The sequence below is a fragment of the Neopsephotus bourkii genome, unplaced genomic scaffold (assembly GCF_033783945.1).
Source record: "Neopsephotus bourkii isolate Nb327-2 ecotype Australia unplaced genomic scaffold, CSIRO-AGI_Nbou_v1 NB_1376, whole genome shotgun sequence".
Classification (NCBI taxonomy): Eukaryota; Metazoa; Chordata; class Aves; order Psittaciformes; family Psittacidae; genus Neopsephotus; species Neopsephotus bourkii.
Window position 1 is genome coordinate 869,713 of NW_026901855.1, and position 26,268 is coordinate 895,980.

The 26,268-nt window shown below is 37.4% G+C and overlaps 1 protein-coding gene across 9 annotated transcripts in view; it reads right to left on the reverse strand.

Moving 5' to 3' along the window:
* SLC25A21 (solute carrier family 25 member 21) overlaps positions 1-26,268 on the reverse strand; it is a 252,139-nt gene that overhangs the window by 225,137 nt on the left and 734 nt on the right. For 6 of the 9 annotated variants that reach the window (XM_061367326.1, XM_061367331.1, XM_061367328.1 and 3 more), the window contains exon 1: positions 25,879-26,054. The exons of 1 other annotated variant lie outside the window; for it this stretch is intronic. In XM_061367326.1, coding sequence (XP_061223310.1) covers positions 25,879-25,981 — 103 coding nt within the window. In that variant the 5' untranslated portion in view covers positions 25,982-26,054. 2 more of the 9 variants (XM_061367333.1, XM_061367329.1) reach the window with 2 other exon arrangements.

Sequence of the window (26,268 nt, forward strand, 5' to 3'; positions counted from 1 at the left end):
CAGCCCTAATGAAGAAAATTGAGAAGACAACTGCTGCAGTGTTTAAAAGAAAAGCTTTAAAGATATACAAAGCTAGAATGCAAACTAATTCAACCTACGGGACTGCAAGTATAAAGGCCTGATAAAACAGACTGCTTGCTTCATTTAGTTCTGCACAAGTTTGCTGTGCTCCCTTAATATATACCTTTTCCAAGTAAGGTAATCACAAAGGGATCATAAAACAGATAATCCAAGTTATTTTCCCATCATCTCCTAGGTCTGGCTTGGTTCAGCCCTTAATACATTATTCAGACCAAAAACTAAGGAAAAAACAATAAAATTTTTCTGTCCCTCTTAAACCTAATGAGGCGATCCAAGCTGAAAATCTATGCCTTCCAGGTCGCATGAGCCTCTGAAGACAACAGATGGAAGCACTGTACTTAACAGAAGCATTAGGAAAATCCAAAAGGCTGCCAAAGCATTCCTGCTCTTCGGTCAGGAGCTGTAGAGCTGCCAAAAACAGGGGTCAGGAACAGAGAACTGACAACTTGTACAAATGCTTTCCAGGCTATGAGAGTCATGATTCTCAAGGCATCTGAGCTCCTAGTTGTGCCCACAGAACTTGAAAAGTACCTTTATTTTATGTTATGTTTTGTTCTTATGTTTTCCTTATTTAAAGCCATGGGTGGGGAGTTAGGCCCTAGGCCAGCTTCTGGACTAAAAAAAAAAAAAAAATCACTTATTTGCATTTTAGAAAAACAAAACCTGTCACTCAACAGGAGTAGGGAAAATGGGCTCAGGCCAAAGCCTGTTTACAATTCCCCCCCCAAGCTGACAGATGCTCTTTGAACAAGGGAAATGCCTGCTTATGCATTAAAGGGCTATCTAACGAACATTAAAGCAAATGAGTCTTCCTATCAAGTTCATTTAAGCGCTGCATCAAACCAAGCTGTCAGACGATTCAGGGATTTACTCCTAAAAGCTCAGTTCCTATATTAGTACAAATGGGTCTCCCAGCTTTGTGCACCCATAGGAAGAGCTCATGTTTGGGGCCTGAATAAGTGTATGGTTTTTGCTCCTAAGCCTGTAAACTGGATATTAACTGGCCCTCTCATGCATATGGATGTTTGTTTAACAGGTAATTGAAGCACTTTAGTTAGTGAATACTGGTTAAAAAATCGTTAATCAAATAATACTGGTTAAAGATTATGTAGTTAACTAGGTGTTTAAGTAGTTTAGGTGGTTTTGGCACTAAACATCAGCCAAAGGAAGAATGAAATTTGTGTTTTAAGTTTATGTTGACTAATCTATGAAGCAGTAGGGGGATTCTAAACCAATGTATCTTCTTTTGTCTCTGCTACGTCTGTCATTAAAATCCTGCCATACACGAAAGGTACTTCAGACTCTAAAATGAGCCCTTAAAGAGCCATGATATTCTCTATTTCCACATGGTCCAAATAAGAAAACAGTTCCCAAAGTCACTGGAATGCAAAATTACAGACCACTGGCAGGGCAAAAAAAAAAAAAAAAAAGAAAAAAAGAAAAAAGAAAAAAAAAAAGAAAAAGAAAATCTTGAAAGAAGGGACAAGTATAGAACTTCCAGTAACCTACCTTCACTACTTAAGGTTCTAACAGTAGAATCATAGAACAGTTTGGGCTGGAAAGGACCTTAAGATCATCTGCTTCCAACCTCCCTGCCATGGGCAGACACACCTCCCACTAGATGATGTTGTTCAAATCCCCGTGCAACCTGGCCTTGGAGAGCTTAATGAAGACCTTAAGTAAATTAAGCAGAGAACACCACTCTCAAAGCTTTAACCCTGAAATGGAATTAATCATTATCAGCCTGCAGAAGTATCCTACAAACACTCAAAGAAGTGTCCAAGAACAGCTGAGTCTTCAGTTCTGCTCTTCTGTGCAGTGTGTACACCCCACCAGCCATGATTTAACATATTTTATTCTGCCGTTATCACCTTGTCTGATTTCGTGTTTGGAGCAGTATGCTGGTTTTTGGATAGAAGGATCAAAGTACACAGATCCAATTGAGTTCTTCCAGTTTACACTTTTGTCAAAGTGGGCATTTTCCAACTGACATCAGAAAGAAAGGTGCAATACAGTTTACCTTAATCTTGCTTTACTACCTATTTTAGTGACTGTACAGTAAGCAGCTTGTTTCAGGACATGCAGCTGAAGAACAGGGAAAAGTGCCACTGAAATGGACGCTACACTTGACTTATCTTGAGGCTACTGTTTTGTTTGATCTGATCTCAGTATCCCCTCACTCACCACACATCTGTGATACTTTCAAGGTCTGAAACCACTGCTTTGATGCTAACCCTGTAAAGAGCAGGCTAAGAAATGTTGTATGCTCTTGCATCTCATTAAGTTCTCTGCCTCATTTGTGCAACCCACACTGGGTTAAGGCAGGATTCCTGAATGCTTAGTCACACACAGGGTAAGTACCATTAAGGTTCCTCAAAAGAACCACAAAACAGAGATCTCTACTAAAGAGTAGCACTGGGTCATGCCAAGGACAGGGAGAGACTCCCTTTTCAGTTTCAAAATTCTCTGCAGGTATAAGGGACCTCTTTCTACCTGGTGTCTTCAACCTGGAGTTAGACACATTAACATTTGTCCCTCTTTAGAAAGACCTTTAGTGATTGTATCCACAAACCAACAGGTAAACATGTCAATACATAACTGAATTATACCACCAAAGCAAGAGAAACCAATTTCCTTGTCTGCCTTTACCAAAATGGATTTAAACCTGCCTTTACCATCTCCAGGAGACTGCCCTAAATGCTAAGCAATAACAGAAGAACTGTAGGAGGTAAGTTGCAAGCCAGTCCATTTTGCATACTTAAAGAACCCCTCAGTCAAAGGGTATACACTATGGCCTAGTGGAAGAGACACTCATGAAGGAGGCAGGAAGCTCATACTATAGTCTCAGTTCTGAGGAAACATTTAACACTTAAATTGAAAACTCCTTCCTTGCTCCACAGTCATGCTTAGTCTAACAAGCACACCACCTTTCTCAACCCTTAAATATTTCATGCAAAGATGTTCAATACAGAAGGCTGAAAGCAATAAGCTTCTGTTCCCCACAATGACTTGAGGGGGGCACCATACTATCCCAATTCAAGCTTGGGTTTTCAGAGGCAGAGGAGCTGAACCCAAGTCTCCTGCATAAAGTGATGCAGCACTGGAGAGCTAGAACAAGCAGTTGCCTACAAAACAAACTGTAGGGAACTATCTTTCTAACCACAATGTTTTATACAAAGCCTGACCTTATGAAGCTGCTCTAAACACGTCTGCTGAATGGAGCCCTACAGAGAAGAAAAAGGATGCCCATCTACAGTTAGGACATGAGGGAGTCTACAGACTGAACGTTTATGCCCAGCAAATTCAATTATTGAAAACTGAACTCTCATTCAAATGAAAACTGAAATAACTTTTCAGAATCCAAAAATCAGCCACTAGTCTACCAAAACAACTTAAAGGTCTAGCCCTTGGACTCCATTTGTTTTGAGAATATTTACATCTAGTATTTCAGCCAAACAATTCTGTTTTGTTTTTAAATATATGCACATCTGTCACACCCAGGCAGGTAAGTGTTAAAAGCAATGAGAAAACAATAGGAGGTTAAAGTATGCAATGCACTAAGAATGTTTAGCATGCCCTGACACTCCAATTTCCTCCCCTCCCCCCTTCAGGCATCTAATTGTTTGCTTTTCCTCCTACATACAATAATGAAGTGAACTACAATCAAAGTGTGATGACAAATGGTCCCAGGGTTTGCATTCTTTGGAATATATTGGCATTTGTAAACCAAAAAAAAAAAAAAAAAAAGATAGATGTAATCAACCACCCTCATGCAAGAGAAGGATCTGGAAGGATATGTTGGCAAAATCTTCAAACCACATTAAGCACTAATTTGAAATTATGTTTGAAAGGAAGAAAGCAATGCATCTAATACCAGTTTATTTGTGTAACAACAACTAGAAACTGAACTTGCTAGACATATTTTGAAAGATGGAAACGATTAAAATACATTAGTGATCTAAACAGGCACCATATTTTAAAAGAAAAGAACTTGAAACAATCAAGGTTATACATATCCACATTTTGTTGACTAATCCTCACCTTCCCTTGATCTGCTAGTATTCAGTACTTATATTACATAGAAACATTGCGTCTGTGCTTACAGAAATTCACAGGACCTAAGTCTGTATGAATACATTTGCCTATAGAGAGAGCTATAAATTCTCATGAGAAAAAGCACATCAGCTGCAGGATGGCAGTTGTTCTTCTTCCAACATTTAAAACTTTGTTCATTTTGATTTACTAGTGAAATGAGCTGACTACTTCATAGTTACAGCAATAGCCACTGTGTTTGGAGCAGTATGCTGGTTTTTGGATAGAAGGATCAAAGTACACTGACAGGACATGTTGCCCAGGTGTTCCTCTGTTTCTGTTTGAAGGGTAGAGGGCTCAGTAGGGAGCAGGCTTAGCAAGCAGATGAATAGTGTAATATTTAAGATAGTTTTAAATATTTAATACTTAAAATCAAGTGAGTTTTAAATTAGGGATTAAGATAACCTGTACTGTTTGCAGTCATGTTTGAAATGCAGTACTTGAGATTTGTGAACACAGACAACTCATTCTTCAAAACAAGATCTTACCAGGCCATCACAGATACATACAAGCTTCAGAAAATATTGGCATATCTTCATAACATGATATTTCCTCTTCTTTTTCACATGCTTTGATGAGCAGCAAAATCATCAGCATTTATCAGCATCCTCATTAGCATAACATTAGCACACAGTGAAACAAAATTCATGCCCCCAGGCTACTGTTTCTAATCTTCTGAAAAATACGCATCACTACCGTGTTTATGGTTGCTTGCATTCTTGAGGATTTTATGTGCAGAACAAACTTGGCTATAGAGAAGGATGATAACGGGTTGGAGATTTCCTTACTGATTCTTGATTTGTTTTACATGAGACATGGTTCTAATCACTACCTTTGGTGGGAAATTACTTCTCATTACATAAGCTATATAAAAGCTTTAATAAAAATAAAAAAAAAGGACGCAGTCAGTGCCTATCAATCACTACTTTAGCAACCCAAAGGGGGGGAAATATATCAGAATTTTACAATAAGGTACAATATTTGCAGCTAATATACAAGAATTTAAGATACTGAAAAAGTAGAGTACTTGAGTACTAGAGTACTTGAATTTTAGGAACAAAGTGGTGGTAATTACCCCATGAAAGAGCTTCATCATTCATTAAGAAAAAGATTAAATGGTAAAACACTAAAGACTGAGAATAATAATCAATTTGTAATTAAAATCACCACTGATACAGCAAGTAGACAGATTTCAACCACACACAAGCAGCACCATTACATTCTATTCTATGACATTTATGTTTCAATAGGGATACACCTTGCTCCACATGGTCTGAAACCGTGTTTTCAGGAAAATAGAAATAAAGTATTGAAATAAGACTGTGACAAGCAGCAGAGAATCAGGACTAGAAAATAGGAATGATGCCACCTTTTAATACCATTCTGAGGAACAAACTTTACACAGATTTGCAGTTGTAAATACAATCACAGCTATTAGAGAAACAAATAAACAGTATACACAGTACACCAGCGTATCATACTTGGTCCATCTTCCAACCCTGTGTCACGCATTTTTGTGACAGCTATTTAAGCACCTTAAGTATCAAAGTATTCTCCTGTAGGATAAAATAGGTAAGTTCTGCCAGTAAGACAAGATCTGCAACCCATTTAAGGGTTATGATTTTAAAACATCCACTGTCTATGCAAGTTTAAAGAAGACTGAAGAACTAAAGAAATACATACTCCACTAATACTCAGTATACTATTCTTTCATACCTTCATATTCTACATTCATATACCTTCATATGCATTCTTTCATGCTTTCATATTTTGGCAAATATTTATATTTACTAATGATTTCATAGATGCTCAAAGTTACACAGCTGCCACTGAATTCTACTAATTTTACTGATATCTGTGTGAATCACTTGGACATAATTTATTAACAAATGCACATTCTTGTTCAGAGTTATAATAGAAGCGTACAGTGAAAGTGTTATTGGAGAGGAAGCAAACCACAGGGCTAAATGTAAAAGCAACTCAGAATAACAAGATATCTGTCATCTGCAAGGGTGTGTTCATAAAAAAAAATAAATCAATAAATATTTGGTTATATAGTTTGGTGACAGAACACTGGAACAGGCTGCCCAGGGAGGTTGTGGAGTCTCCTTCTCTGGAGACATTCAAAACCCGCCTGGACACGTTCCTGTGTAAACTTATCGAGGTGTTCCTGCTCCGGCAGGGGGATTGGACTAGATGATCTTTTGAGGTCCCTTCCAATCTCTAGCATACTGTGATACTGTGATATAGTTAACATCACAATACAAAAACAAGAAAGTCAAGACCCAAGTAGTCGGTGGAGCTTAGATCTTCAGACTTCTGTGTGCAAGGTGACTGTATTTAGTGGGCACTGCATCCACAGGTGCAGGACCACTAAGGTCAGCGTCTGGCTGCTTTTGAAAGTTCCAGCTGTTGGGAGGCACTGCCCAGGCTCCTCCAAGAGCACATTTACGTGATAGGTCTTCCAAACACACAATTGGGGTTTTATTCAAGCCAAGGAATTTGTGCTCAGGCACCAACAACATTAGTGACAATGTCTGAAAGTAATATTATAGTTTGAGTGCTTATAAAATTTTCATAATTAAGAAAACTTGTAACTTCCAGATTATGAATGTCTCAAAAGCCAATGTTCTTCCATTTTCATCTAGAACACAGGCAATATTATATATTAAAAAGTTATTCTCAATTTCAGTATTTTTCAATTGAGCTTTATAGAACTTTTCAACTAATACCACACTTCCTTGCAGCACTTACATACCGATCTTTAACTACTTCTAATACTTTCTTAATTTCAGTATTTTTGTCATAAGACATACATATTTTACGGTAGAAAAGATTGCGCATAGCAAATTCCACAGCTGGTTAGGCTTGTTTGCACACATGAAGTCAGTAACAACACAGCAGCCTGGGTGACCTAGTAAGCAATTTGCTTTTCTCTTGAAACAAGACAGTGGAGAAACACAACACTGCCATCTCCACCTTAAATGCTGAAGTACAAGTATCACACACAAAAACATTACAAAATACAGCTAACAAGAACATATGTAAAAGCTTCTAAAACTTTTACAAGCAAATTAAGATAAACACTGTTAGGCAGAAAAATTAAGTTTAACCAATCAGCATAGTGTACCAGAAAAGTATTAAAATCAACAGCCATAAAGCCTGGAGAACACAGCGCAAGTCAGCTGCTTGCTCCCTTCACATTTCCAGTCTTAGAACTCCCTTCACATTTCCAGTCTCAGAGCCTGCCCTCATCTGACTGGCATCAAAAAGGTAGAAGTCATACCTGAAAGTGTTTCTGTGCCTTGGTTTATCTGTCAGGATTCCAGATTAATATAATTGTGACCATTTTTCTAGTGATGGGCTTATGTGCTGGGAAGTGGATGACCATTGACTCAACTGCCATAGCTGCAATTTGCTGGGTTTTTTTCCCACACACATACAGTCAAGTAGTTTATACACTGAGCAAAGTGCAATACTAAGCCCAATATACATTCCCCAGTCCCTAAGCTCAATTTACTATATGTTCATTAGCATATCAGCAGTACAAAGAAGAGTTTCGTGAGTTCTTTCTTTAATAACAGTGGAACCCTTCTTCCCTATTAATCCCCACACAAAGTCAAGCGAAGTTCTTTTTTTTTTTTTTTTTTCTGGTGTGGATTATTCGAATACATATCTTCCTTTAATGGTATTTGTTAAAGCTTCAGGTTACCTGAGAAGCAGGTCCCACCGGATTACATACGGAAACTGACAAACAGCTTCATTAGCTACCCCAATAGAGAAAGCAAATTCAATTGCAGATGCTTGTTAAGCTTTGGGTGAAGCTCAGAAGCGCAAGTGGTTTTGGCACTCACTGCAGCCTGATAAAACAGGTAAGCAATCCAACAAGACAGCTGTTATCAGAACCCTTCCCTATTCTTCCTATTCCACTGACTGGGAATTCCTGCCAGCTCCTGTATTTCAGGCAAATAAACTGCCAGAAAACTAACCATACCAAAGTAAATAGGTTTCTGTCACTTAAACACCTTGGACCAGTTCCTGAATGGTGAGCATAATTTCAAAGAGTTTGCTAACACAATAAGAACAGGCATAAATAGATAGCACCACCACTTACTTCTTCATAGGTCAGTGAGGAACACTGTAACAGAATAATAATATATCCACTTAAATGCACCTAGAATTTGTGCAAATTTTAACCCAGGTAGTGACACAAAAGCCACTGAGATGAAAGAAACAAGTAAAATGAGAAAAAGATTCTTGTAGGAAGCCTTTGGCTAAACAAACAAGTAAGACTCACAGAGGCAACTTTATCCCTATCAGAAACACAAGCTAATTGTAAAAGCAAATAAAAAATGGAAATCGATATGAAATATCAGGGTGACAAGCACTGTTTCTGGTAGCTTTTTTAAAGTGGTGGTATAAAATAAGTTAGCACACAGGACTAATGCAACCAAGGAACAGTTTGAACAGGAAACTTCCAGGAAATAGGGAAGTTCAACATACAGAAATTTCATGCTTAGTAAATAGGGAACTATCTTCAAGAGACAGCCTTTAAAAGCTTGGGAGTTTATTGCTTCAGGTATCAGACTGAACAGAAATAAATGAATGAGTATATTTACTGGCTACAATACATGTGAAAGAAGATCAGGGCCTTTATTTATTTACCTACTTAGTAGATACATATATGGAAAAAAAACCACAACCAAACAAACAGAAAAAAAAACCCAACCCAGAACCAACCAACAAAAAAAAAAAAAAAAAAAAGAAGAAAAGAGAGACTTCAGAAATCACTAATGGCACACCCCATCAGCATGTTTGATACCATTAGCATTCTGGCAAGAACACACAGGAAAGCAAAGCACACAATTGTATACAGTCAGTGCATCCTGCCATTTAGGTCCTGCTTGGCACAGAACATATTTTAGAAAAATAGCTCAGTCATCTGATGTTCTATGTACATACTCATGACCAAAGTTTTAGAAAAGCTAGAGTTGCTGAGCAGAAGCAAAGCAAAACAAATGGATCTTCCATTGAATGGAAACAGATCTGGAAGAGATGTTAGTACTGTCAGACCACTGCCAACCTATATCCTTCAACAAATGAGGGAGGAACACAAACATGTGCTGGGCACTGAACAATGGAAGAAAACTTTTCCTCAACCCAGCCCCAGAAGACAGAGTTCAGCCTCCAATTGAAAGACAAACAAAGATGACCAGTACATATGGGATGCAAATCTCGATAGAAAACATGAGAAATGGAACAAGTCCCAGTTATGACAGAAAGAATAACTGAGGTGTCCATAGGAACTTCTAAGGCAAATACTGACAGTCCTTTTATATCACAAAGTTTAAACTAGGAAGTCAAGATGAAACACCAGTGCTGTCAGATAAATGTAAGTAGGCTCAGGCAGAAGTCTGCTTAGGTTTTAGCTCATTTAGTACAATAAACTCAGGAGACAGGAGAGACTTTTTTCATGTCTGTGGAGTCTGTAAAAACCCTGTTCCACACCGAGCAATACTACCATTTGCAGATGGATTACAAATAGTGTTTTCAGATAAACGCCACAGATCCTGTGATAAAGGGCCAATGAAAGCAGGTCCAAACATAACAGTGTCATGTGACTTTACATAAGTTGGGGTCAGGGAAGTCTAATAATAAGAGTTTTGTTCAAATTTGAGAATAAATGTTTAGAACACTACAGGAAACAACATACAGTAAGAACACTCCTGCCAAGAAAGGATTCATGGAAAAGAATGCCAGTGGTACAGCAGAATAGCTCTTCTCCTTCCACGCAAACCTTTAAATTACTGGATGGAAAAGAGTTTTATGCAAGACTCCAAAGTCTTGTTTTCCAAAAAGAGATTTATGGTGCTCTTCACTAAACACATCAGATCCAGGAGTACCTGACAACTGCTTACACATTTTAGAAGTACAAATTCAGAGCTGGATTTATTTTTCAGCTATAAGCTCTACAGCCTGTTATAGAAATCTGTTTTTCCACCATAGAGATAAACCAAGAATGTAACCTATAACAGAAATAATTAATCAGCTATCACAAAAGCCATTTCCTACAGGATTTTTTTTTTTTAAATGATGGCACATTTTCCAACATTTTAACCTAAAGTTCAAATGCAGGTGGGGATATCAATTAAAGTCTTGTGCAGGATTTCATAAAGACGTAAATCTGAGACAATGTATTAAGTTACAAGTAATTTTAAAAAATATCATTTCTAATAGATTTAGAATCAGTAACTTAGGTGAGATGGGATCTTTGGTACTTATCTGGCCTTCTCACAGATGGACCAACTTTGATTCAGACTAGTCAAGACTCTGGTGGTCCATCAGTTACTCTTCCTGTATTTTATAACAGAAACTTCGAGACACCCAGAACAAGTGGTGGCTCAACCTAGCAGAAAAGACTCAATTATGTGCAGATCTGGGTGACCACAGAGGATTCTATGAGGCTCTGAAGGCAGTGTATGGACCCACATTTCAGGTTCAAAGCCCCTTACATAGTGCAGATGGCCAAATGCTTCTTACAGATAAAAGAACATTTTCAAACACTCTTTAGTGCTAACCATGTAGTCCAACACAAAGAAATCCAGCACATTCTACAACATCTGGTGAAAAATGAATTGGATTTAGCCTCTACCATGGGAGAGACTCTTAAGGCTATACAGCAGGTGAAAACTGGCAAGGCAGCTGGGGTTGATGGAGTCCCACCTGACATCTGGAAGCACGGAGGCCAAGCACTTCATGCTAAATTTCATGAGCTAGTTGTGTGCTGCTGGGAATAAGGTCAATTACCATCAGATTTTCATGATGCAATCATCATCGCTCTGTATAAGAAAAAAGGTGTAAAGTTAGACTGCTCAAGATACTGAGGTATAACTCTGCTCTCCATTGCTGGAAAAATTCTTGCAAGAATACTATTGAACAGATTAGCACCCGCTATCGCAGAAGAACTTCTACCTGAAAGTCAGCGTGGTTTCAGAGCTAATAGAAGTACCACAGACATGATATTTGTTCTCAGACAACTGCAAGAAAAGTGTAGGGAACAGAATAAGGGGCTCTATGTAACTTTCGTTGACCTCACCAAAGCTTTTGACACTGTGAGCAGAAATGGCCTGTGGCTGATCGTGGAACAATTAGGTTGTCCCCCCAAGTTCCTCAAAATGATTATTCTATTACGTGAGGATCAGCAAGGCCAAGTCAGATATGGCGATGCACTCTCTGAGCCCTTCCCAATAACCAATGGTGTGAAACAAGGTTGCGTTCTCGCACCAACTTTATTCAGTCTTCTTCAGCATGACACTCCAAAGGGCTACGGACAAACAAAATGGCATTTATTTTCAATATCGTACTGATGGTAGCCTATTCAATCTAAGGTGACTAAAGGCCCACACTAAGACCCTAAATGATCTTGTCCGTGAACTGCTTTTTGCTGATGATGCCGCCCTTGTTGCCCACACAGAAGTAGCTCTGCAGCATTTAACATCTTGCTTTGCTGAGGCAGCTGAGGTTTTTGGGCTGGAAGTCAGCTTGAAGAAGACAGTAGTTCTCTACCAGCCTGCACCACAAGAAGATTACCATCATTCCCACATTACCACTGGCGAGTCAGAGCTTGAGTCAGTTCAGCAGTTCAGCTATCTGGGAAGCATTATTTCCTCGGATGCCATGATCGACAAAGAGATAGACAACAGAATAGCAAAGGCATATAGAGCCTTTGGAGAGCTCCATAAAAAGAGTCTGGTGCAATAAACACCTGAAGAAAAGTACAAAGATCAGTGCCTATAGAGCCATTGTACTGTCTACTCTTTTATATGGGTCTGAATCATGGGTCATCTACCGTCATCACCTGCAATTCCTTGAACGCTTTCATCAGTGCTGCCTCTGTACAATTCTAAACATCCATTGGACTGACTATGTGTCAAATGTTACTGTCCTCAAAGAAGCAGGGGTCACCAGTATCGAGGCCATATTGCTGAAATTGCAGCTGCGCTGGTCAGGGCACATTTCCCGGATGAAGGATCACCGCCTCCCCAAGATCGTGTTTTACGGTGAACTTGCCACCAGTAGCCACAAGAGAAGTACCCCAGAGAAGAGTTATAAGGACTCCCTGAAACAATACCTTAGCCTTGGCCATATTGACTACCATCAGTGGTCCACCTTGGCTTCCAATCAGGAGATTTGGAGACACACCATGCATAATGTCGTTGACTCCTTTGAGAACTCATGCAGAACTAGTCTCGAGGAGAAAAGACAGCGCAGAAAGAATCACGCCCTGCCTGTACCACCCAAGGAGACCTTTCGCTGTGCTTTTTGTAGCCGGATTTGCCTATCTCACGTTGGCCTTTTTAGTCATCAGCGCACTTGTAGTAAGCGTGGGTAAAGACCTTCCCAAATCTTCATTCGTGAAGTCAAGCCATGATGATGATGATGATTTTATAACATTGTGGAGAAGACTAAAGCTTTCAACTTATATATGAATTATATATTGTTTATCCTTAATTGCTGTGATTAGCCTCCACTGTGCAATAGTTATCACAAAAGTAATTTTTGTGATTAGACTTTGGAATTCAATGTTTATCAAAGTTATTTAAAGATACTCAATTAGCAATTAAAATTTTGAACTACATTAGTATAAAGTGAATAGTCTTTGAGTTTAAAACTTTTCATACAACCAGCATGTGACAACAGATTTTAAAGTTTTTTCTTAAAATTAGGGCATAATAATCTCCTTCAGTATCATTATAACCTTTTTCTTCAGTATAGTTTTTGATCAGTTGATGTATTTTAGGCAAGCAAAGTTTCCAAAGTTACTAGGATAGGAGGCCTTTTTACCAGTATATCCTTCCAGACAGAAGCTTACTTTTTTAGTCATCTTCCTATTCCTGCAGACTTCAGTGAGCTGCAGTTAAAAATAAGGCCTGGTTCAGTCAACAACTTGAGATATACTTTTAGCACCCAGTTTTAGAAACTAAAATGGAAAACAAATTTTGAAGTTATTTGCCTACATACTTTAGGGACACAACCTTGGGCACTCCAATGCTTAGTAAGTTGCTGCCTGACTTCAGCTGGGCACTTCAGAGTGTCCAAGCCCACAGCCAGTGAAGTAATTCAGCAACAGATCTGTTACTGTATACATACAGGGAATAGCCACCTACAACTACCAGCTCTAGCTGTAGTATGTTGACATGCTAGACCACACAGGTTACCTGACACAGGTATACTAGTACACATCAGAGGAGATTCAGGGAAAAAATAACTTCCACCTGTTTCACTGGAATTGAGATACTGATTAGTCTCATAGATCAGGCACCTCTAGTTCCCCTAAAACTGAAGGATGACAGCTCCCTGAAACGGTAATGTGTTAGAGCCCAGAAGGCAAACCTCTTATGCATGAGATTGCCCTCAGCTGAAAAAAAATAAATCCATTATTTCACTTTTGAGAAGATTTGACTGACCAAGGCCACTGCATATACCGTTACTCTTACATATTTGATCTGAACCACAGTACAGAAAATGACTGCAAGATTCAAAGGCCTAGAAAAAGATCAAGAACAAACCCATCTTTGCAGCCCACTGAAAAACCCCCAACATTCTTGGAAAAGAAAAATCCCACTGAAAAGGGATTTGTACAACACTGCCTCAAAGTTCAATTCTTCACAGGTTTTTCAATTCAAGTTTTAGGTGCAATTATAAAGATCAATTAAAATGTAGGAAAAAAAAGATTAAGACTGAGCTGGTAACAATTGTGACACCATCTCTAGTTGACTGCAGTGGTAGTCCCCATTCAGCACACAGAATGAATGCAGCTTTGTCTGAGTAACAGAGTTGCATTTGGTCTTCAGCTTCCATTCTACTTAAAAATAGTTGTAAGATGCATACACAAGTTAGAAAAGGACTGCAGGCAAGGAGGAAAAAAATTAAGAAATAAATCAAAATATCACCATTAAGACAGTTAAAACCATCTCAGCAGATCAGCTGAAGACTTCAGTAAAAATACTCAAATAGCATAAAAGCGTTCATGCATAATCGAGTCAAATGTTGTATATGTAAGTGATAACATATTACATGAGAAGTATTTAAATATAAAGCTATTATTCTTCCAATTCACTGAAGAAAGTAGACATTAATATGGAGAGAAAGGAAGTACACTGATGTGGAGAAGAAGGAAAAGAGCATCATATAATGAAAGGCAAGGTCATACTACATAAGCATAAGAGCTGTTGCCCAGGATGCTTAAGACTAATTCTAAATGCTCACTCTAGGGTTGCAAGATTAAGCAAATGACCAGTCCAATTAAGTGTTATGTGTCAACAGATCAATATTTTTTGCAACACTTTTAAAGAACATTTCTGAATATATAAAATCTTTGTGTGTAGAAAGTATCTAACCACAACACTGTAAACTGCTTTATCAGCAAAACTTCCAGAATTTCATTGTACACTGCCCTTTATCTTCATACCAATAATTCTGACAAGTGACATTTTTAGTGGACATTTAAGGGCTATCTGCTCCAATTTTGTTAAGAACTTTTCACAACTTAGAAGTCTTCAGAAGTTTCTCGTGTTTTTATAAACTTTAGTTTTCAAATCAATTTATTTTTCCCTATTGATTTTAATAACTTACATTTGTTTAGAGTTAATACAATCCTTCTGTTTATTACTTATCTACCAGAAATATCTGAATTTCAGTTAAGTACAATGTTACAAAAAGAGTTCTATCAGATGTTAAAGAACAGTACAGGGTGGATTATACATTTTTCAGATTTTCTAGATCTATGAATATAGACTGAACTTATGCATACTATATAGGAATCTCATTTACATACCACTTCAACAAGGGGTCACATTTTCTTTTAGGTTTTTTTGTGTGTTTTACCAGGTGTCATCCTATTTTTATGCTAAACACTGTTAGTTTTCATTAATTTTTAGAATAATATTTTCCAGTTATAAGCTAAATCCCAAATCTTGATTCAGGAATTAAAACCTAAGCAATATCATTTCAGTTTACAGTAAATGGCATCACGTAGGCACCACACATTCGTTCACTAGGTTTTGATTAGAGTCATGCTGTATAAAACAGTTATTTTCCATGCCTAGTATATGCAATCTATCAACATTCACTTAATAGCAATAATCCCTAGAGAGCAAGACAGAATGAAAGCTCCTTTTTCAAGAAAAGGATGAAATCTCCTCCTTTCAATCCCTTTGTGAAGCAGAGATACTACTTATGCCAGTGTCGACCCAATACCCACTTTATATGACAGCAGCCCCAAATAGCTCAAAGCAATTCTGCACTCCACCCCACCCCCACCCCCCGCCAAATCCCCCAGAAGAGGGCTACTCCAGTTCTAACCCAGAAGACTTCAATGCTGCACCTGCTGCCTAAACTTGACAAGATCTACTCAGCCCAAAACTCATTTCCAGTGCTGCTGGCTGCTCAACCTTCCTAACCAGAAATAATAGAAAACAATTAAAAATGCAGTCCCACAGAAACATTCACATGAGGTCTGGACAAAGGGTATTTTGCAGTGTAAGTGCTAAGCATTCGATTGATGTTTTAGTGCAACCTTTGCATCAGCCCACAAAGAAAAGTATTCTGCCAGTAAAGTAGTAATTAGGGAAAAAAGATATGTAGCAGTGACAATACTTATATGTCTATTAGCACAATACTTCAGTTGCAATTACAGATGGCAGAATTCCAGCAACACAATAACTTGTTTCTCTAACTAAACATATTAAAAGCCAGTGTTGCCTGTATAGGCTTCAAAAGACTGAAGTGACTTTTTTTCAGCTGTCACTCAATACGTTTTCAACAGGTCAATTTTGATAATTATGACTTGATGAAACATTGAAGAGTTTTTCCAAAATGTTGTTCACTGACACACACATGAAACCATCATAGCCATCAACACTATGACACTGACTGCAGCTTGAAAGAAACTATTACTTGTTTAAAAACAGAAAGAAGTAAAAAATACTAGCTACTGTTATGTCCTATTATGCAGTCTTTAACTGATACTACATTTTAAATTTTACCATAGCCTTCAACAAGTCTGGGGGAAGGCATAAATGACATGGCAAATTTGCTTTTGAATTCAAGGAACTTTCGAAGTCTGTTTCCCATTTAGCTCTCCAATGAGAAACAATATTTTTATTTGTAAACATACTGCTTCATAATCAGACATTCTGTGCTTTTGAGGGTCCCTCGAAATAAAATCTACTGAACTCTAATAAGTTCCTTCAAAAATAAAGCAGTACCTTTTCAACATAAATCTTTCAATACTTTCTGCACCCCTCCACAATCTAACATATAAGGAAAGATTTAAAGGAAAAATTTAATCTAGCATCCAAATATAACTTTACTTTAAACATGAGGTCATCTAAACATCTGTCTCCAATATATCCCTAGGGATTTAAATCAAAAGTCTGCTAAATGTGTACAATCATTTTGAAAATAAATAACAGAACAAATTTAGTCTTGATTATGATTATCATGCTTTTTAAAAGGAAACATTTATTCTAATAAGAAAAGTCTGAACTAATTTAAACTTTATGGACATTAACTTAGAAGAGTTTCATACTCTAAATAAGACATTGCTTTCCATTTAGTCTAGTCGCTAACAGCATTCATTGTTTTATACTTGCAGAAAGTGCATATGCTTTCTTCCTCCCTTTTGGAAATGAGTAATCAATAAAGCTGTATTTCTTAATTAAGTAGTATAAATTTTCCAGAAAGGAGAAAAGTTTGATGACGAATCAGCAGAAGAGATTGATTTGTTTCCTTTTTGTCATCCAGGATAGCCATCATCATATTTCACACTAAGGAAGAATATGCCACCAAGAGCATATTGCATCTCTATACTTATTTTCATCACTGCTTAATAAAACCACAGTAAAGAGGCTGTTTTAAGCAAGAACTGTCTCATTACACAGTCAGCCATTACAGCATTACTATGTAAAATTTTTACTAACAGGTATAATAAGTAGCAGTCATGTGCCTGACAGCCCCAATCCCATCCAGAGTCTTAATCCCATTTAGGAGAAGACAAGGAAGCTCCTATCCATACAATATAATACCTTAAAACCCCCATTACTTTGGCTCTGTAAACACAGACCTAGAAATAAGTGAAGAGCAGGACTCTACAAGCTGGAAAAGACATCAAATATCATAATAGCCGTAATAGTTAAATTTTGTTCCTGTGTCTATAGTTATGGCAGTCAGAAACATCATTTGGGTTTTTTTTTACCATGCTCATCATCTTTTCTGAAGTTCAGTATGCTATCTGGTGACAGATGAAAAAATAAAGGTAAGCAATATTTACAATACATTCAAAATACAAATTAATTTTGAAAATTGAGACTCTAACATTAAGAAATAGGGGTTAGCAATAGAAAAATAAATAAAATTTAACCCTATTGCAAAACCACTCAGAATTACCTCTAAGAGGTAGAAAAGTAGTGTTAAGAATTTTCTCAAACTGAAAGTACTACTAAGACTCTCCTTTTACTTTCACTTGTGTTGATCTTTCGCGACACCAGCTTCACATCAGCACACTTCAGTATAATAAAAACAGCAAAAGTCCCAGGAAACTAAGATAACAAACTGAACTGGGAAATGGTCCACTGACAAAAAACTGAAAGATGATCCATAAACTGTATTTCCTGCCAAAAAAATTGGCAGATTGAAAAGGATACAGAGGGAAAAGCAAAAGCAGCTGTTAGCAGTGTAGTTCAATGACTGAAAAGCAGATCTAAAGGCCAATTATTCCTGTGTTTCTTTCCCCACTGTACAGGTGGGACTTCTCAGCAACATTCAGACTCTCTCAGATATAAATATATTTTCTCATCAGAAAATCACCACTATAGATGATTGAAGCCTTAGATGTTTCAAATATTGGTGAAATTATATTTAATTGCAATGAGGCCTCAGGAAAAGGCAAGCTGCAGGAAAAACATCAGGTACTTATCCTGCAACTATTCAAGCTTTCAACACAACCAAAGCAGCTGACCTGTACTACAAACTTCCAGTACAGAAGCTACTATTTCGTAATGACCGATATTTAACACTGTCTTGCATAAATGACAATAAAGCATCAGAGCATGAGAGCTTCCAATTATAAAAAAAACCAGAATTTATTTATTTTATCCATCAATAGGACCAGTGATAATTTGCATAGGCAGCAAATGCCAATTCATCTTCCCAGCTGGGAAAAAAAATAAATTCTGTATTTTCTACTCCAGTTGAAGCAGAACAGATTTAAGGTCTTTATGATCAAGATGCAGATACTTGAAAGTGCTTAGAGGCATCCTTGTAAATGGCACTATTGTCAGTTCTCTCCATTCATTGCAATACTGATTTTCAAGACTTCCAGGTTCCAGGAGTCACATCACTATCTGAAAAGGCAGAGGGTTTTCTCCTACTTGCCTTCAGCTCTTTTAATTCATACCAACCCTAATCATAATACTTAGGCCAGTCGGAGTAGTTTAGGTTAATATATCAATTTTTCAGAGAGAATTTCAGAGTCAATCTTGTAACAAATGAATTCTTCCAGTCCCAGTGGTATTACTTTGAGTGTCTATTACCCTGCTAGCTTGAAATAGAAAATTAACATGCATAAGAAAGAATGTTTACAAGTGTATAAGAAGAACATCCAAGGTAATGTCACAGAAATAGAGCTACAGTTAAAGGAGAATTTGTAATATCACAGACAATAATTACAAATGTCCTGCAGAGAAATAGCCAAAATCAGTTTTTATTTTCCTTTCTAGAGTGCTGCCACAGAAACACATGCACTGCTACTAAAAAAGCATGTTTTGTTTCTATACATTAGAATTTTATTATTACATAACTAGCCTTTGTAGTATGACAAGTTAACATGGATTGGACTATCTGTCCCTAAGCACAACTAATGAAACAATAAACACAGTAATGAAAAATTTTTCTTTACCCCAATATGATCTTTGCTTACAGAGGTCGTATCAACTTCTTGAAACTGCCTCTAAAGACAAAGCCTTTTTGCCTATAAAATTTACAACAGGCATGCTCTTATATGTATAATACATACTATTCTATAATATTCTTTATGTTGGAAATTTGACAACAAAATATTTAGAGTTGCAACAAAATATTTAGTTTATTCTGAAGAAGTACAGATCCTTAAGCTTTGCTGTAGGTCTTATTCCTGCCAGCACTTGAAAGAAGTTAACATAGGCTTACAGGAGAATGTAACAGCAGTCTTCACTTTGTTTATAAATGGGCAATGAGAGTTTGAAGAGATTTCTTAAATATCACAAAAACTATGGTACAATTAAAATAATCAAGACAAAGTCTTTGCTGTGTAGAAATCAGCAGGTAGTTGAACAGTGATTCCACTGGACCAGGTGTTTATCCCAAGTTTTTTGATTTATATTTGGTATCTCAGCCTTAAGACCATCTTTTGACCTTGACCAGTGATATATCACCATTTACAATTCCTGTGGCTGACTCAAGGAAAATCAAAACTAGTGTCATTGGTTTTGCAGTACATATACGAAATCAGTATTTATTGACCATTATTTGTTTTTCATCTAAGATTTGCTTTCACATATTATCATCAAAAATTATATACTCTAATCTCACCTGCAACAGCTTCAACATACTTTTTTATTCCATCCTCCACCCATAGCAATCGCCACATCTAGCATCTTATTGTAGTACTACACTGCCATCTTGTGGGTAACAGAGAAAATTAGGATAAGTAATTTTATTTCTGAAGTTTGGGATTAGTTGTTTAGTCAATTTTAATTTTATTTGGGGACTTTTATGTTTGGCTTTTGTAGGGGTTTTTTGGCGTTTTCTTTTTTTGGGGGAGGAGTTGTTTTTCTGTCGTTTTTTCTTTGTTGTTTTTTATTTTTATTTTTAACTGCAAACTTGTTACACTAAAAACAACAGAAAATGTATAACATTTCTCAAAGCCCTTAGGTTTACCATACACATAAAATCTTAATGATAAGTGTTTTACTGCACACCCATGGAATATTCTGTGCACCAGATTTTTTTTGTCCCCATTGGCTAACATGACAGACTAAATAAAGCTCAGGCAACTACTTGCTTTTCCTAGGGTTTCCCTTGGAACAAAGACAGAATGGGACCGATGAGTTTGCTGCAGGATACTCTAACCAACAGTGAGTATCAGAGCAAGACACCATCACAGGCAGTTTGGTATGAGCAATTTCTGAGTCCACAGACCAAAAAATACTTGATTCCAAGGTCCCAGTTTCTACAGAAAGTACTAAGGTGTCACGACATGTTCTGAAAAGCCTTGGGGTTTTTTTTGTTTTTGTCAGCATTATATAAACATGTAAGGATTACTTTGTATCTTAACCCCCATATAAAAGCTACTACATTTAAAAAAACACATAGCTTGAAGCACATTTAAGAGTTCTAAATGGGTATTCATAACTCGTTAGTATGCTGCAACGACCTGATCCAGTTCACCCTAAACACTACATAACAAAGGTTTTCAATTGTTTCATTTAAACTAAAACTTCATTGCAAAAATATTGTTTCTTCAAATTACTAAACTGTCTGAAAATTTAGAGAAATTTTGCTAGTTGCCAGCTTTGTGTAGTCATCACAGCATCTGAAATCCTGTCAGGATTTCATTAGTTTACACTAAAATTAAAAAAGGCTTTCTGAGGCAACCTTGCACTCCTTTTATTTAGGGAAGACATACAAGAAGCAAACAGTCCAATTTACCTTTCAGATTCAGGAGTGAATTTTTACCATTACCAGCTGGTAGAAAAGGGGAGGCTTAGAGACTGAAAACTGTTATTTACAGAATTCAAGTTTGAAATGCTGTAGGTGGGGAGATACTCTTAATTTTCGCAGAGGAATGTTCACAAGGTAACTGCAACTGGTTAATTACATGGCATTCTGCATACCCCCAGCTAGCTGTTAGCTGCACTCATCTGCAGCATGGAGGTACATTCTCATTGGATGAAAAATATCATTTTGTCTTGCTTTTAAATATCCAGGAGACCAAAGGCAGCAATTTGACCACACTGACCTCAAACTAGCATCAGTTTTTGTGAGCTTCTCTGGTGACTGTTCCTTATCACAGTAACCCACTGAAGTCAAACTGTCCCAGATACTGTACTCCCTCACTGAACTGTTTAACAATGAAAGTAATAGTGGTTGCATAGACCTTGAAAATGTATTTTACATTTTCTTTCTCACACGTTTCATTAAACACACCACATGGGGGATGGCTGTCTGAGCAGAGATGTTCAAATCTTCCCCAGTCTTAACTTCCTGACAGTTACTATGTCCTCCCCATCCCTGGGAACACACTTGAGAAGGTTCAGGATATCCAATGTCTCAGTTTACATGCAATCTACTTTTGGTCTTCTATGGTCTCTTTGATCTCTCACCTAACGTTCTCCTGACCACACTGCCAACCAAGCAACTCTCCTCCAAAGCTCTAAGTACAATACCAGGTAGCACACTATCAATTTCTCAGCCTAGCAGAGAAAATTGGCTTCACTGGTTTGAGCAAGTTCAAAACCCTTGGGGTACCTGAACATGTAGGATGTTTCCTTGAAACTAATACTATTTAACTGCTTCTCAGCCTTCACTTTTTAATCTAAACAGGTTTTGTTGATCCAAAATGCCGAATACAGGCAGCAAGCACACGCTGTTGTCATAGGTAATATTTCAGCCTTAAGAGACTTCAGAAAGAGGAAGATTTAAGCACCTTAAAATACTATGGTTTCAAGTCAATATAGTTATGTTGTTTAGCTGACTATTTAGCTAGTTGAAATTACCTATGAGCAGTGAGTAATTTAGTAACATGTCATGAAACAATAAACACAGTAATGCCAATCGCATAGCTTAAAAAGCAAGAAAAAAAAGCACTTAACATAGGACAGTCACCCTAACTTAAATTCCCAGAAAATGTCAGCAAAATAATCAAAACAAATTAGCCAAACCCTGGGGGAGGGAGAATTGATCAATTCTCCTGCTGTTCAAAGTGCTTCCTCTATATGTATCACAGTCCTCTCATTCACAGGGACCAAATAACCTGAAGTGTTTCACAGAGTATGCTGGCTACCATACATTGTAATGACATTTGTCTGCCTAATGCCTCTAGTGATGGCAATTCCAAACACTGTTTTTAATACTGTAGTTGCATCTGACAGCCTTACTGTATTGGCTTACCTGCTTATCAATGTGGTTTAAAGGAGTTGCTGCTATGCGGAATAATGAACTTTGTCTATTCCCGAATTAAAATACCTTTCAAAAGAAAAGGTTTGGACTTTCAAATGAGTTTAAGATAATTAGACTCTTAAATCCTATTAGATTTCAATGCAGGTGGAAACCTAGCCTTTAAAAATAAGTAAATAAATAAATACATAAATAAATAAATAAATAAATATTGAAACCAAGAGGGCCAAAAAGCAGGTAGAAACTCTGCTTTTTCATGACAATATAAAGAAAAAGGGGGAAAAAGGCCACCTCTGATTATCTTAATTTTTTAAAGCTCTTTTTATTCTACCTCTCCCATATAAGAGAGAGCCAACAGACCATGTTCATATATTAAATGGAATTAGAAAAAAAGAAACTCTTAATTACAGCAGAAAAATACTTAAAGACGAGTTCAGTATTACAGATTTGAAAAATGTCATATAGATATGTTAAATAAACTCTTCAAAATTTTAACCTCAAAATTAAAAATATTTATATATTTATTTTCACATGTACAGAAGAAAGAGGTGATCATACAAACCAAATAGAAATGAAATTATGTTACTTGTGGTTTTAGCTGTCACCATTTTCAGCCTTTGTTTCCTACTTACAGAAAAACAAGAACACACTTATACCAAGCAGCAGCACCCTAGAAGTTTTGGGGTAGTTATATTCAGCTACTTCCCTTCACTCAGGCAAGGGTCATCCATGCAATTGTTTTGATGACATTTGCACTTCATCATTTAAACTGACTCAAGACTTTGTTACAAGGATGTCTTGGCAAATCAACCGGGCTATCACACAACATACTTTACAATATTCAGTTCCTCTTCGTGAGGACAGAAATGTCCATTGCCTTTGTATGCAACAATTCCTGTCTTTTTCCACACAGGCAGACAAACCAAGGATTTTTTAAATCTTTGGGAATCAGTGAAACAATTCTTCCTGTAACTTGAACCCTGCATTGACTGAACTTCTCAACTACCTTTTTAAAGAACTGCTGTAACTCGAAGGAAATCAATTAAAGATTCTCAAGTTGTTATTTCCACAGTGATTCTTAGTTTAGATTTTATTTTCTGTTTACCTCCTACAAATTCCACACATGCCTTGGTTTACTAGTTAACCACTAGGGAAAAGGAGTATGTCTGCAATTCACTGTACTAGAAGGGATGAAACTTACTAACGAAGCGCCCCAATTGCATTTCAGTCTTGCTCTTCAGTATTGTCATGCACCCAGGCAAGTGAACAAAACCAAGTATTCTCAATCCTGCTATTAACCTCCATTCAGGAATCTGAAAAATGGGAGCAAACTGAATGCCAGCAGAAAGACCATAAACCAAGACCAAGTAAGACTTTGATGAGATTTAAGATTGAGTACATGCTCAGGAAGCAGAGCTTTCAATATGAAGTCAAATTATGAGTCACGTGGAAGCAGATGGACCTCTACCCACAGACATGAAGTATGCACAAGGTCCTGTCATACTTGAGATTTACCATTCAATTACAGCAGAGAGCCATCCAAGTTTTCTTTCCCTTAGAAATGGTATGTTTAAATCTTTTCCCTTACAACACTGAATACTTTCATTTCTCTTTCCTTCAGCATGCCAGTATCCTCCATTTTATCGGTCCTGTAGATGAGAGGTCATGCTTGATTTTTTTCTTTCCCCTTCCCCTGTCTTTATTAAGTCTATGAACAAGTCCTGTCATCTTCCGTAAAGCTTAAAAAACCCCTTTCTTCCTGTTCTGACAGCTCTGGCTTGTCTCTAATCATTTTCCACTTGACCTAGCAGAATCGCTTCTTATCAGATCCTTTTGCATCAGACATGCAGATGCTAAATAACCTCTCATTTTAGCTACACAGAAAACATTTCTTACCTTTTAATAACATATTCTGCTGTGCAGCTCATTCCTCTACTACCTTGCTACTTTCCTATCATTGCTTTGTCAAAGAAATCAACTTACTGCACCTTTCTTACAAACACCTTCATACATTCCTTGTGCTTAACTGTATGAGTTAAGATGATCAGAACTTCTTAAAAATCTAAACATTAGTTCACCACAATTATTATTTTTTTTTTAATCTTCTAAATACTAGGCTCTGGTACAGGCAGCAAAGCCACTCGAGGATATCTGGGACATTCACATGAAACCAGTAAATATAACAAAGCACCTGTAAAAGCCCTGTGTCCTTCTTCAGAGGCAGCCAAAAGCAATACAGGGTGTCTAAAGTGATACTGGGAAACTAAGTCTGTCAATCAAAGCCCACACTAGGATGAAATACAACACTCATGTACACCCTCAACAACTCGTTTCTCCATCCTTTCCTTCCTGCTTCCAACTTTTCCATGTTGGATCCACACTTGCCTGAGAAATTTAACCTTTAGACTGTAGACCTCAAAGCTACAGATTTCCTCTTCTACCTTCTCAACAAATCACCAAGAAAACCACCATTGAGGTTTAAGCATCTGAGAAGCAAGTTTTCAAGCTTGAGCCATTTCCCTCTAATGCCACTTTAAGTCACACATTCACTAATCCATCTAGTACAGTGTTAGTGTTGTTCAGACTTAAAGAACAAGTCTTCCTGGTTTATTTCAAAACCAGTAAGAATTTCTGTACAGATTTAAGGTTGGTTAGTGATGGAGCTGAGGAACATGCCTGAAACAAGACTAAGCAAAAGGATGGAAGCATCTTCTAAGAGTATGCCTCTGCACGAGATTCAATAGGCATCCTACATTATACCTTAAAAAAGTGCTAGGTGCAGATCAGTTGTCTTGTTAAACTGAAAATTCTTTCACCTTAATGTCTATGCCTATCAGATCAGCAAATAGTTTTCATGCTGCCTTTTCCCTATACCACCAAACACTTTTCTCAATTCTAGCCCTTCTGTAAAACTTTGTCCTTTATCTAAATGACAGTTTTCTTTCCAGTGTGTTATCTAAACTGTCTGTCCTTCTAAGAGCAAAGAAAGCCTGCAAACTGTCTACTGCCAGAGAATGGAAAGATACTGTTAGATCAATCTGAATCATCAAGGCACAGGCCCACTGCTACGGGCAGATAAATATGTCATCTTGAAAAACATCTGGCAGCAAAACAACTCATTATCCCTTCATGTATGAAAGGCCTTCAATGGGCTAGTACAGATTAAAGCCTCCCTTTCTCTCCTAAGGGAAGAAGGGGGTAGTACCAAGCAGAATCTAAAAAAGCTTTAGAATCTCCACAGCTGCAGGAGCTAAACATAGGCATACAATACACTGGAAGGGACAGGACAGCACATCTCCGCTTCTGCTGTGAAATCTCTCTGTATCAAAGCAGAATGCTGAAAACAAAGGACATGCAGTCATGAGCATTAAAGGGAAGCGCTCAAATATATATTGGTGGCAGGAATGCATAAAAGTGGAATTAGCAGAAGGGAATTAGAGGGAACAAAACACCAGCTCACACGCAGCATCACAGCCATGAAGGACTCACCCACAGGAGAATTTTGCTTACACGCATTACACTGAAGCATTACGTAAGACACAGCAACATTACTGTGCAGCTTTCCTCTCATGTAAAACACGGCAAACAGCATTTGGACCCCAAAAGAGGCACTAAAGAACACTTAAGAACACATTGCATAGTTGAAATCCTCACAGGATTTACATATATACACTGGAAGAGTAGGATATTTTGTAAATGTTGCCTGCACTGCAAGCTAACTTAAATGTTTCAGGTAAAGGAAACAAACAAAAAATTAACTAGTAATACTTTCATTGCTAAACAGATGCATACCCTTTTGACACTTATAGTTCGAAGTACAAATAACGTGATAAATCAGTAACCTCTTTAAAGTTTTAAAATACAGAAGCACATTTCCAC